Below are 15,019 nucleotides of genomic sequence, written 5' to 3'. Positions count from 1 at the left end.
GAAATTACCATCAAAATTCCAACTCAATTCTTCATAGAGTTAGAAAGAGCAATTTGCAAATTCATTTGGAATAAGAAACAACCCAGGATAGCGAAAACTATTCTCAACAATAGAAGAACTTCTGGGGAAATCACCATCAAGCTGTATTTCAGAGCAATTGTGATAAAAATCTGTATGGTATCGGTACAGAGACAGGCAGGTAGATAGATCCATGGAATAGAATTGAATACCTAGAAATGAACACACACACCTATGTTCACTTGACCTTTGGCAAAGGAGCTAAAATTATCCAATAGAAAAAAAAGACATCATTTTCAACAAATGGTGCTGGTTCACCTGGCAGTCAGTGTGTAGAATAATGCAAATCAACCAATTCTTATCTCCTTGTACAAAGCTCAAATGCAAGTGGATCACAGACCTCCATGTAAAACCCAGATACACTGAAACTAATAGAAGCAAAAGTGGGAAAGATCCTTGAACACATGGGCAAGGGAAAAATTCCCTAAACATCAATGCATTATACTCTAAGATCAATAATAGACAACTGGGATTTCATAAAATTGTAATTTTCTGTAAGTCAAAGGATACTGTCAATATGACAATATGGCAAGCAAATGATTGGGAAAAGATTTTTACCAATCTTATATCAGTTAGAGGCCTAATATCCAAGATATACAAGGAACTCAAGAAGTTAGACTCCAGGGAATCAATTAACCCCATTTAAAAGTAAGGTACAGAGCTAAACAATGGCTGAGAAGCACCTAAAGAAATGTTCAACATCTTTAGTCATCAGGGAAATACAAATCAAAACAACCCTGAGATACTACCTCACAGCAGGTAAGAAGGGCTAAGATAAAAATTCAGGTGACAGTAGATGCTGGCGAGTTTGTGGAGAAATAGAACACTCCTCCATTGTGGGTGGGATTGCAAGCTGGTACAACCACTTTGGAAATCAGTCTGGCAGTTCCTCAGAAAATTGAACATAATATTACCTGAGGACCCAGATATACCACTCCTGGGCATACACCCAAAAGACATTCCAACATATAAGAAGGACCCATGCTGCACTATCTTCATAGCAGCCTTATTTATAATAGCCAGATGTTGGAAAGAGTACAGATGTCCTTTGACAGAGAAATGGATACAGAAAATATGGTACATTTACACAATGGAGTACTACTCAACTACTAAAAACAATGACTTCATGAATTTCTTAGGAAAATGGATGGAACTAGAAAATATCATCCTGAATGAGGTACCCAGTCACAAAAGAACACACATGGTATGCAGTCACTGATAAGTGGATATTAGTCCAATATCTCAGAATACCCCAGATACAATTCACAAATTATATGAAGTTCAAGAAGAAGGAAGACCAAAATGTAGATGTTTCAGTACTTCTTAGAAGGAGGGACAAAATACTCATGGGAGCAAATACAGGGACAAAGAGTGGAGCAAAGTCTAAAGGAAAGGCCATCCACAGACTGCCCCACCTGGCAGTCACCAAATCCCCCCATATGCAGTCATCAAATCCAGTCACTATTGCTGATGCAGAGAAGTGCTTGCTGACAGGAGCGTGATATGGATGTCTCATGAGAGGCTTTGCAAAAGCCTTACTGATACAGATGAGGATTCTTGCAGCTAACCATCGGACTGATCACATGGACCCCAGTGAAGGAGTTAGAGAAAGCACTGAAGGAGGTGAAGGGGTGTGCAACTATCGAGATACCCCAGAGCTCCCAGGGACTAAACCAACAACCAAAGAGTGCACATGAAGGAACCCATGGCTCCTGCTGCCCAGCAAAGGATAGTCTTATTGGGCCTCAATGGGAGGAGAGGCACTTGGTACTCTGAAGGCTCAATTCCCCAGTGTAGGGGAATACCAGGGCAGTGAGGGAGGAGTTTGTATGTGGGAGGAAAAGCACCCTCATAGATACAAGGGGATGGAGGATGGGATAGGGAGGATCCAAAAGGGAAACTGGGAAAGGGGGTAATATTTGAAAAGTAAATATATAAAATATCCAATAAAATGCAAAAAAACAACAAAACCTGATCTCTCCAATTTCTTTATGAAGGCATGTAGTGTACTGAACATTCCTGTGTATACTACTTTCATTGTGTCCCATAAGTTTGGGTCTGTTGTGCATTCATTTTTCATTGAGTTATAAAAAGTCCTTAATTTCTTTATTTCTTCCCTGACCTAGTGGCCTTTTTGTAGAGTTTGTTTCTATTAGTTTGTAGGTTTTCTGTTGCTCTGCTGTCACTGACCTCCAGTTTATCCATGGTAGACTGATAAGATACAAGAAATTAATTAAAATACTTGTTGAAGCTTGTTTGTGGCCATTGACTTTATGGTCAATTTTGGAGAAGGTTCCATGTGTTGCTAAGAAGATGTATATTTTTTAATTGGGGTGAAAATTTCACTAGTTATCTGTTGGGTCCATTTGCTTCAAAACCTCTATTAGTTTTATTATTTCTCCATTTACTATCTGTCCTAATGATTATCTGTTGGTGAATGTGGGGTGTTGAAGTCTCCCACTATTAATGTGTACAGTTTGAGATGTGATTTACGCTTTAGTAACTTTTTTTTTTTTTATAAATTTAAGGGCCCTTGTACTGGGGCATAGATTTTCAAAATTGAGACATCACCTTGGTGAATTTTTCCTTTGATGAGTATGAAGTGTTCTTCCCAATGGCTTTTTATTAATTTCGCTTGAAAGTCTATTTTATTATGTACGAAAATAGCTACTTCAGGTTGCCACCTAGGTTCATTTTCTTGGAAAACTTCTTTCCAACCCTTTATTCCGAGATAATGTCTGACTTTGTTGCTGAGATGTGTTTTTTGTACGCAGCAGATCGCTTTATTATTAGAGTTAAGGTCATTTCCTTATGCATTGTGTTATGGTATCCAGGACTTGCTGTAGTAGGACAGCTACAGCCCTACTGCCCTGTTGCTCTGGATCTTATTGATCATGTTTTTATGATGGTCTTTAGCCCTTGGGTTGATCCTGGATGTTCCTGGTGTAGCATGTCTCAAGAAGGCAGGACTAACCTACATGTTCCTGGTTGAGCAGGTCTTAGACAGGCAGCCTTGAGCTGGACCATGGTATTTAGGGGCATTGCATGTCTGAAGGCAGCTGTGCATGCCACAGGGAATTTGGTGGGCAAAGGGTTGTGGTGGGAAGTGATGTAATTTGGCTGTTCCTGGTGCAACAAGTCTGGTGAAGGCTGTTGGAGTAGTGACTGAAGAGAAGAGGGGCTGGTTGAGCATGCAACTCAGGGCAGCTGGACAATGGAGCCTTGGGGGTGAGGGTGGGGGTGGGGACAACAAGCTGCTCGGTGCAGCTGGTTAAGATATTTTAGGATGAATCCTGGATGGAAGATATCTAGCTGAAAACCCGCCAGTTTACAAAAATAGCTTCAGATAATAACAACATGAGATCTTTCAAACTGCTTTGTGGGTAGGTATACAGACTGTGTATGAAGGCTACAGTGAACAAGTTAAAGGACAAACTTCAGTCCTGATATTTCTGCCTTGTTTGAAAAATACTTTGTCTTTCCTGCTGCATTTGCCGGAAAGTCAGAAAACTCTGAGGTCTCCTCCTTCCATTTCCACATTGAGGCTTGTTGGGGTCACTGAGGAACACATTTTTGTGTCTGGCTTATGTGAATTCTGAAGATTCCCACTCGGTTCCTCAGGGTTGCTCAGCAAGCATTTTCCTACATTGAGCTGCGTCCTCAGCATCCTCAGCCAGTCTTGATTAGCCAGCTCTGAGTTTAACGAGAGCTATTTCCATCACTTTGCAGTCATAGCCTAAGAGTAAACATTTCCCTAGACTTGCAGTTCAGGAATTATTGTTTGGTCTCAGCATTATTGAACAAAGGTTTAGAAAAGCAATGATTCCTGTAAGTTTTAAACAACACATGATATTATACTGGTTTTATCTCTATCAGGCTTAGTGTCTTTGTCTTTGAAATGTAAGTTGTGAATGAACATGATAACGTATGAAAATAATTACATCTGAACATGGCTTAGTCAATTTAAAAGATATAATTGTTTTGAGGTTTTTTTTATAAAGACTTATTGAATAAAACATAGACCAACTCAAATATCAGGATCAGGCATCAAATTAAAAACTTGCTAGGCTGCAACATATCATAGATTGCAGACTAGAACTATCTTCCCATAGATCTCAATAGGAGCAAGATACACAGATCTTTATGGTTTGGTTTACCAGAGCCTGTAACGAGCATGCGTGATTATCTAACTTACACTATTAACCAATGCTCATTTTTCCCCACAGAATGACATGAGTTACATAGCATCCAGTGGGCTCTTATTCAAAGATGGCAAAAAGAGAATTGATTACATCCTGGTTTATCGAAAAACAAATATACAATATGACAAAAGAAACACATTTGAAAAGAACCTGAGAGCAGAAGGCTTGATGTTGGAGAAGGAGGTAAATGCTTTTGCACTATCAGTTTTGTGGCCTAATATTCTGGAATAAATATCATCGGTGATGTTTTAATCTATATGGTCTATGCTGTGGAGCTTTATAAAATATGATCATTTTCCCAAGTGTAAATACATATGAACTGTCTCATTTAAATATATGTTTGCTTCTTCTTCTACCTCTTCCTGTAATATTTTTCAAATGTTATGGCTAATTTTGCAGTTATGAAAACTAAACACATAATGATTATGCCCATTCAAAGTAGGAAACTATGCATTAGGAAAGCTAAAGTATCAGGAAAGTGTTCGCAAAACTGCTGAAATGGAAGTTAGATTGCTAGAAGTATAGATACTAGAATGGTCTTCTCTATCCTTTCTTTTCTGATTTTATAAGAAGCTTTTTAAAGCACTGTTTTTTCTCTTTAGTAAATAATAAAAAGATTAAGGCCTCTGGAAAAGAAAACATAGAAAATAAGAATACACTTTTCATAGCCCTGTGATGCTAAGATTGCCACATTGCTGATTTTATTTGAAGATTCTGATTTAATTTGTTTTGTGAACATCAATTTCGTGAAATTTTAATTATTAGTATGTAGTGGTTGAGTATGTACACATGAGTGTACATGCTCTTAGAGACCAAAGTAACACACGTTAGGGAGTAATCAATATGCCCCTAAATAACTAAACTTATGTGTACTTATTAAAATTATTTTAATATCTAAAACCAGCAGAAACACAAAGAGTTAACAATGGGTAAAAATGTATTTTTGTTTTGCCAAGTGACACAGCAAAGGAAAAGTGAAACTCTGATTTCAATTTTTATCTTCTTTTTCCTTATTCTTCCTGAAACCGTTAACTCTGAATATCCATATCGCCAGTTACTATTCCTACAGAAATCATTCATTGAAAAAGCATCTCTTAGGAAGTTTTTATTATTTGATTTCTTTGTGATATCTCTTTCACACGGGTTAGAATGAATACTTCCTAGCAGTGTATACATAGATTCTATTGAATACTGGTGACACTTGGTAAGTCATCAGGCTCACACATCTTCACCTATTTATTCAATTTCTAAATAATTGTACAAGCACTGAACAAGCTTCTACAGAACATGATATTTAAAGTAGACCCAACCGCTATGTGTACTGAGCTTATGAACTCTACAGAGAACAAACATACACGTTGTGTGCCATAACAGACACGACCACATCTTCTCTCTACCCGCCAGGGTCTTTATTCCTCCGAACTGCTATAAAGAAAAATATTCCATACTAATCTCAAACAATAATGTTCCACTCTCAAAGGATGCCTCTTTGTTCTGTCGTCTCTGTTTCTTTAGATTGGCACACAGCATGGCAGAGCCTTGTGATTCCTCTTGCTCCTGGCCAGATGGTGTTCCATTCTAGATTGCATAATTATAGTTTTCCCTGCTCACCTTCACTTTCTTAGGATTTAATCCATACAATAAAGAGGTAGGGAAACCAGGTCAGTAGGTGAATTCAAACTAACTACACAGAGCACCTGATATCTCTGAACATTGTAGTTACTGTATCACTACTCATATTTCCTCTGTTAAAATAAATATTTTGTTGTTGATGATGATAGAAAAGATAAGACACCCATTCCTCCAGATTTCATATTAAAATGTTAAACCTAAGATGGATGCTTTGTGTTTTTCTCTATAAAAATTCCTCATTAATTTTGATCTGGATACCACTGGTTTTATTTCAAAGAGACGAGATGGTGGGTGAAGGGAGAAAAAAGAAATAGGGGGAGACTGAGTATAGAGAGATGACTTTTAAGTTGTGTTAGTTGATAACGACAAATTCATTATGGAATTCATTATGATGTAGTCAAACCCACTTAATAATCCACCTAATAATTTAAACAAGGTGATATCACACAGAAAGAAAATTACTTGACTAGAAGAGAATCTATTGGTCGTGTTCTCTAGTAAAACAGAATACTTGAGGAGCCATTGTCCTCGGTCCAGATTTGAAAGATTGGAAAGCCAAAGGGTTCCCCTATCATTGAATGATAACAACAGCAGCAACACAGAGTGGACTCACCTGTAAGGGGCTACAGCAGCTGGAGGCAACACTAACTTTCCTCAGACCTCTCTATATCAGCACAGTCACCAGAAGGTGTTTCCCACTCTGCAAGATGGCCCCCTCTGCTACGTTTCCAGGATATACTCTCACAGACCCACCCAGAGGTCTTACCTCATTCCAGGTCTTATCAAATTAGCAACCAAGATTAATGACACAGAGTCCATCTTAGAGAGACAAAGGCAGAATTCTACCCACAGAAAGAATCAGCAACAAAACTGATTATTGTGTGAAAAATGACTAGGTTTTTGGAGAGAGTATGAAGGGGGCAGAGTTAGTAATTGTAATTCTCATAAATATAAGTAGAGATGATTGGAGTCTATGTAACAAATGAAGATTATGACTTGAAAATAAATACTCTCCCGACTTTCAAATAATATGAAACATGTTTCAATGACAGTATGAAACATGTACAGAAAAAAAAAACGGCAGTATAGATCATGGGAATTATTTTATGGAGATAATCCTAAAATATGGTAGGAGAGGAAAACAGACATGTAATAATTATGGGTAAGATCATGAGTGTCAGGGAATATCTGGTCATAGGAAAACATACTGAGGGGAAATCCAAGATCAGAAAGATATATGCACATTGCAAGATTTGGAGGCCTTTAGGAAAAGCAGTAAGCATGCCATTTCTTTTTCTTAAAATATTTAATATATCATTTTATGCTTTTATTATTTTTCTTCCATTTTTATTAAATTGGGTATTTCTTGTTTACATTTCAAATGTTATTCCCTTTCCCGTTTTCCTGTCCATCAGCCCCCTAACCCTTCCCCCTCCCCTTCTATATTTGTGTTCCCCTCCCCATCCACCCCCCATTACCACCCCCCCCAACAATACCCTACACTGGGGTTTTATTACTTTTGATTCTTTTTTTAAAACTGGATCTTTTATGACTTTTATAAAAAACAGATATACACTCTGTCCTAACAAGGAATAGATGATGAGGTAGATTAGCGAGAGCAGATCATGGCGAATGAATGCAAATCATTCCCTTCTTTGTCAGTGAGAGGTAGGAAATCTGGCAGGGAGGAAAGCAGACTTCAGTAAGATTGTATTTCATCTTATTAAAGCTTCCATTTATTATTTTAGATAGGATGCTTGAATGCTTAAGAATAAGATTCAAGGGAGGAGAATCACAGAGGAAGAAAATGCAAGGATAGAAGTCCAAGAAAGGAGACAAGAAAAGAGGCACTAGGGAGAAAATGGTCAGAGAAGAGTAGAAACCAATTAAAATGTATTTGGGTCATCCAACACCAAATGATCATCCCTGACAACATACATTCAAACATGCATGTCAGTGACATTATACCGAGTTAGGTTATATTAAGAATATATTATGTATATGTATATAATAACAATTAATGAAAAAAGGCCATGGATTTGAAAGAGAGCAAAGAGTATATGTATGGGAATGTTTGCAAAGAGAAAATGAAAGGGGAAAATGAATATATTAAAATCTCAAAAAATAAAAAATGTCTTTAGGGAAGAGTAAAAGGGAAGATAAAATATTCAGGAAACTCAAAAAATCCCTAAATTATATATTTATATTGCTTTTATTTATTTATTATGTATGTGTGTTCAATTATATCTCTGTGTATGTGTACCACAAATGTGACTCAGCACATGTAGATTTCAAAGGAAATTCGCAGAAGTAGGCTCTCTGCTTTTACTTTGTAAGCTCAGTGATCAAACTCATTTCATCAGACCTGGCTACAACCTCCTTTACTCACTGTTCCATCTTGTCAGTCCCTTAACTAACATTTTAAATTTAATTTTACAAAAATTTATCTTTCTTGAAATAAATATTTTTACAAAAGACCTAGGATACTAATTTTCGTAAGGATAAAAGTTTTTACCCTTAGTTCATTAGGATTTGATTCATTATTTATAGTTTCATGTATAAATCAACCTGTTATGACAAGTGGATTATAAGTATATTTTTCCTAAAACAAGCATTCTAACATTATACCACAAATCATTATTATTTGAGGAGAGTACAGACTTCTAAAAATTCCTTGTTTTAGGTTTCTAATGCTGATAAACAAGTTATCACAAATTTGGCATTTCAAAATAAAACCCATTTTGTTCACTCAAAATTTTGCAGTTGAGAAATCTGATTGGAAGTGGTTGAATGCTCAGTTTCTCTACAGAACATGAATCAGCATAAATCAGGGTGTTTCCAGGATATCTTTGTATCTATACTATGGAATACTCTGAAGCTTTCAAGGTTGTAGCTTAATTCAATACCTAAGGACTAAGTGTCCATTGCCTTGTTAAATTCCTGTGATTAAAGGGCATCCTCATTTTTTGCTATATATCCACTCTTTTTGCAAACACACCAGTGAGGTATTTTATTTTTAATCTGTCTTGCCAGGAAAGAACTAGTCCCTTTTATGAACCCATGGAGCATGATCTTCCATCATATTTAAAGACATTACATATGGCATGTACAATAATAATCTAATTATGGAGTGCCATATAACATCTCCACATATCCAGGGATTATGATGGGCAAGCAAGTATAATGAAGAACAGAGATTCTGAGAGCCCTGCCCACAACACTACTATAAAAGGAACATCAGCACCCTTCATTCTTCATCTAAGCAAGAGGCTTACATGATAGATTATAAACTAAGAATATTTTGAAATAAAATGCTATGCTAATTTAGAATGCATTAGGATGCAAATATTCATAACTTTCTGAAATCTCAAATCCTCCAGTGTGTTAGGATTAGTGATACAGAATAATGGTGGAGCCCTTACATGCCCTCAGTGTTCAAGGATGTCAGTTGAGCGACCAGTTCTCACCCTTAAAAAGTGTCCAAAACAACAACAAAATTTTTTTCAATATTATGAAGACTTAGAACTTTAATTATTTTTTAAAGTTTCTGATAATGAATGCTATGGATTTTGCATGCAATTTGACTGGTAAATAATGAGTTAAAACTATTCAGGATTTGTTATTAAATGGTAGGAAACTAGGTTTTTGAAAATATTGCAAGATAGGGATTCATTATGAAATATGAAAGTGAGGAAATCTATCCATTCTTTATAAGTAAATGTGCAACAGAGCTAAGCACTGAGTCTTGCAGATAGAAGATCTCAAATTGCATGTTAGTATGAGCAGTTTCTAGAGGAAAGCATCATCAAGATATAATGCATACCTAAGGGCCATCTTTGTGCAAAAGAAGCTGGTTTGTCATTGTGAGATTTGTATCTTATAATCCAGTTAATAACAGCAGTTTAACTTGTAATAGCAATGGGAAATTCCTTGAGAGACCACATATTCTTTTCTGTGCTCTGTACCCAAATCTTGCAAAATGACTTTGTGAAAATATAACTTCTAAATCACTTTTTCTCTCGGGAGTAAATGTTCTTCCTCTTGGGAATTTGGGGTGGAATAATGAAATAATAATGAGAAGTGTGAAGGTTGTGAGTGCTTTATTCCTCTGTGAAGCCTGCTTTCAGCGGAGGTGAGCAGAATAGACCCAGATTGGCAGCTCATGCTTCTAAAGTAGAAGGTGATCGTTCGCCTTGACAGCAACACCTTGTCATCAATAGCATTGCCTCACCTGCTACCTGCAGAGGAGCAAACCAGTGGTCTTTTGTGTTTTCAAATGGAGGTAAAACAAAGGAGAAATTAAGTTGGGAAGCTATAAAAAAATCAGTTCATACTGATTAAAACAATCTCTCAAGGTGTATGTATTTAAAGCTAAGGCATGGAAATGAGACAGTTCTAGCTGTGTGCACTTAGCCTGACATTTTACCCAGTGATGATAGTCACTGCAATGCAAAATTCTTCCTTCCAAAGCAACCCCTTATTTTAGGTGATAAGATTATTTCACATGAAGAGCTTGACAGCAATGAATTAAGAATATGTAAGAGGCGAGCTGTTCACAGTAGTATTTTGGGTCTTGACATTGTGAGCCACTGCAGCAGAATAGTCAGCTTTCCAGACTATTATTATTATTATTATTATTATTATTATTATTTCTTGCTTGTGGAGGAATATTTATTCCAGCAATATTGCTACTCTGGCAAGAGATCACATCCAAAGACCTGGGTCTGTGTGATCCTACTGGAATACAGACATGCCTTTAGCATATACCTTTAATCCCAAACAATGCTCTCTAATTGAGGGGAAGACAAAGTGACAAATTAGAGAAAGATTTGATAGAATAAGTCTGAAATCAGATACACCCTACTTTCATGAGTATAAACTGGAAAGAAAGGCTACTTAAGATCAGTTCAGGGAAAGAGGTAGGATTGAGTTCATGCAGTTCCTTTCAGATCATTCAGTCACTGCAGTTCAGTTCATAGAATTCAGAAGCAGGCAGTTTCTCCAGGCAGAACATTTCAGTCAGAAGCAGAGATAAGGCAATTTGAATCACTCACTGGTGAGAAGTTTGATCCAGAAGAGCTGAATTGAACCAGCCAGCCAGAGTTCAAAAAAAAAAACACAAACACAAACACACACACACACACACACACATACACACACACACACACATACACACACACATACACACATACACACACACACACACACACACACACACACAATTAGAAAGGGTGAGTTTATTCAGCAGTAAGTCTTGGAGGCTGAAAACTTTGTAGGCCTAGGTTAGCAGATGGAGACTGGAACCTGAGGCCTTCAAGATACAGATTTGCAGAAGATTAGAGTGTATGGAGGTTAGAAATTCTAAGCCTAGGCCTAGGCCTAAGCATAGTAAAAAAATGTTCTGAGCTCAATCCAATCCAACTATTTGAAAACCTTGGGTACAAATCTAATCTAATTCCTTCACCATAAGAAATAAAAGAGACATTAACACTTGCTCTGATATGTTAAGCAATATAGATTCAAAATAAGTTAGCCACAAGACACAGAGGAACAATACATTTTTAACCTCAGCTTTTGAGAAACTTTAGCAGAAGAATCATGACAGTTTGGTCTAAACAAGCCCAGACTACATCATAAGACCCTATCTGAAAATAATCAAGAATAATAATTATAAAATAATAATTATTATTGTTATTATAAATAAACATAATAATAGTAGTAATAGTAATACGAGTAGTAAATAAATGAAAGTTAACTCGTTCATTCATCTTTTCAGTGCCATGGTTAGTAAATATGACAGAATTAGATACATGGATATACATGTTCATATGTCTATTCTTTTATCGCATAATAGGAAGGAAAAGCACCTTAGGAGAGAGTCAGGAATTAGGAGTGCAAGCGACGGAAGTGGTAAGAATGAGGCAGCAGAGAAGACTGCTCATGCATGGGATCACTTTAAGGAGGCAGCTAGGAAGAAATGTAGATCTCTTTTCCAGACCAACGTTTATACGAATATAATTTTCATAGATTATATTCGATTTACATTATCAGAGAAAATATTTAGCTGTGTAAATCTTGATTCAAATCCCTGTACATCAGAGGCCTTGGGTGGTTTGGTTTGGTTTGCTTTATATTGTGTCTTTGTTTGCAAATCATGAGTTAGTATTGGTTTGATGGTTGTATTACCACAAATCTAGACTCAAAGGTGTTCAAAATCAAGGCAGAAGCACCATCACAGAGGGGCTAGCTTCTTAAAGGGGAGCAAAAAGAAAGACAGATCCTAGGGGTGCTTTATGATTCACCTTTGATTTAAACAGACTTGAGATGCATCTGTTACCCAACCATCAGACACAGTCATAGCAGGTACTTTATATGGTCTGTAACTTCCCTTCTTCAACTCAAACACAAAGAACCTTCATTTCTCAGGAAAAATATTTCTGAAAATCAGAGAGTCAACTAATTTTTCAAACCTTATAGAGATAGCAAATGGTACCGATGGAGTTCGTTCTTGAGCATCTAGGATCTAATTACATACTTTTGCTGTATAGCCATGTAATTTTAAATGGATAGTCAGGAAGAAAGGAAGACAAGCTGTGGTCTATAAGTGAAAGACTGCCTGATATAATTGCAATAGCAATCATTCTAAGTTCAAAAATAGGTGTTTTACTAACAGTTGAAAATAATTTTATATAGACAAGGCCAAAAAGGATAAGAACAAAAAATTGTTTCTTTTTATTTGTTTTGGATGGAAGAATCATTTTAGTAGAGGGCTTAAGTTCTCTATTTTAAAATTTTATCGACTTACTTATTTTGCACGGTGCTGAGGTTCAAATACAGACTTGTAACATGATAAGCTGGTCACACAATAGTCTATGGGAGTTCTAGTTGTAAATGTTTTTATTACTTCTATCATTCCTAAATAGAAACCTTTCCATTAACTCTGGACAATGATTTAAAAGCCTGGTAATATCAACATCATACTCTCCCTTTTTAGCCTGATGAATGACAGATATCTAAAGGAATTATAAACATATTAACGTTGTTGCTTGAATAAGTGGTGCTTGTAAAAAATTGTATGCCAATTACAAAACCAATAGATTCACCAATTTTTTGTGTGTAATGACAAAAATTATAGAAGAAATAAGGTATGAATTTGAGGAGGAGCAACAGAGGAGTTGGATGGGGAGAGGAATGATGGGAATGTTAATTCCATGAAATTATCAAAAATAACAAAAATTGTCGTCGTTTTTCCAAGCATAGGTAATATGTTTAATGCTGGACTATATGTGAAGACATATAGAAACTTAATATCCTATGTCTATCACTGACATGCTCAGCTACAGTTTTCACATATTTCACCTTTAAACAGAAACAAACATATTTTAAGCAGAAAGGGTGCTTCAGAAATTATGCTGGAATGAGAGTGTGTCTTATTGTTTTTCCAGTGATTTGCACAGTGCTATCCCTAAACATAAAAATGTGACAGTCCATCATGCTGAGGGTATCTTAGCATTTAAAAAGCCTATTTTCCTCACAATACAATCACTGGACCCAGCAAATAGTTGGAGGATTTGACAGTTACTTCAAAAGTATGGCAGAAGAACACATAAATAAATTAAATATTTTGATTATTTTTAATGTTTTATGCAATCTCTATGTTAAAAGGGGGATCTTGATTACCTGTCTATGAAGAATAATGTGAAACCTTTAGTTTTCACATTATTGTTTCTCTGAATGGTAAATTAATATAAGAATGGTCAATATAAGAAAATGATCTTTTCCTTATATAGTAGGCAAAAGACTCATTAGCTCTTGCACTTGGTAAAGAACTATGACATCACATTTTTATAAAAGGAAAGATTTTCATGGAAGATCTGGGATCAGGAAGACATCAACTGTGTCCTTTCCATTGGCTGGAACTTGGAAATCCATAGAGTGGAGGGGAGAGAGAAGCTTATTGATGATTTGACCACGAGAAGAGAAAGCATTAATGTTATATTTTTCAGGCAGAGATAAGCACCATGACTGTTCATGGGTCACATGTTTCTAGGGTCAGTAGTATCTTTTGTGTGGGAATTTGGAGTTGGTTTTAAAAGCCACATTTAGGATGAGTTGACGTCTTTCTGTGGATGTCCATCAGGCTTCAACTCAAGTTTGAATGGACTCTGATGAGGCATCTCTCTGAAACAACTTAAAGAAATCTTCATATTTAAAAAGTTTGTTTATGGCTGTATATACATTTATAATTCTCAGTGGCATTTATTATTTTAAATACATTTTATGAAGAATTTTCAACAATTTCCCTTTATATAAATGAGAATGATTCATGCACAATCACAGAGATAATCTTTCATCCCTGGAAATAAAACAATGACAGGATGCTCTCAGTTCTGATTGTAATAGTGTCTCTACCTTACTTTTGCAGCCAGCAGTTGCCAATCCTGACATCATGTTTATTAAAGTTCACATTCCATGGGACACACTGTGCAAGTATGCAGAGAGGCTGAACATCAGGGTGCCCTTCAGGTACTTCATATATTATTTCATTTTCTTTCAATATTATTAGGATGAGTCTGTCCTTTGTAATACCTAATAACCTATAAATGTGGTCCTTTATTCAGAGAAAATTATTTCTCTTTTAAATTTTAGGCTATATTAGACAGTTTTCCCCCCGGATTCTTTGAATAATATGGTAAGCTTTCTGAGTCCCTGGAAATGCAATGTCATTTCAAGGCAGATTTGCCTAGAGATGAGGTAAAATAATTATTTTCAGATTTTAACTTTGAGCAACTCCCAATATCAATCCCAGTTCTTATCTATTGGAAATGCAATATCACTCTTATAATGGTTAGCAAGAACTGTTTTTCAGACCAGGTCACCCAGGACAGTTTCTGAGCTCTGTCCTCAGTATCAATCAATAAGAAATAAAAATAGATCACCTTCTTTCAAGGGTTCTCAGTCTTTGGGGGCAAAGAAAACTGGTAGCCTAGCTGGGGTATCTAGGATTCAGTGGAAAATATACCAATCCTTCCATCATATCCTGGTGTAGCATTCATGGCGCACACACTATATGCAGAGTATTCACTCATATTGGCAGTGGGAGTATT

General features: G+C 36.3%; 1 protein-coding gene across 1 annotated transcript in view; it reads left to right on the top strand.

The window, feature by feature from the left end:
* Window positions 1–15,019, top strand: part of Ano3 (anoctamin 3) — a 283,103-nt gene that overhangs the window by 151,566 nt on the left and 116,518 nt on the right. The window contains exons 5-6 of the mRNA XM_032903871.1: window positions 4,305–4,463; window positions 14,338–14,438. Of these exons, the coding sequence (XP_032759762.1) occupies window positions 4,305–4,463; window positions 14,338–14,438 (260 nt within the window). The remainder of the gene's footprint in view (window positions 1–4,304; window positions 4,464–14,337; window positions 14,439–15,019) is intronic.

Source organism: Rattus rattus, chromosome 5 (genome assembly GCF_011064425.1).
Source record: "Rattus rattus isolate New Zealand chromosome 5, Rrattus_CSIRO_v1, whole genome shotgun sequence".
Classification (NCBI taxonomy): Eukaryota; Metazoa; Chordata; class Mammalia; order Rodentia; family Muridae; genus Rattus; species Rattus rattus.
Note: the sequence above shows the minus strand (reverse complement) of the source record. Positions and strands in the feature narration are given on the sequence as shown.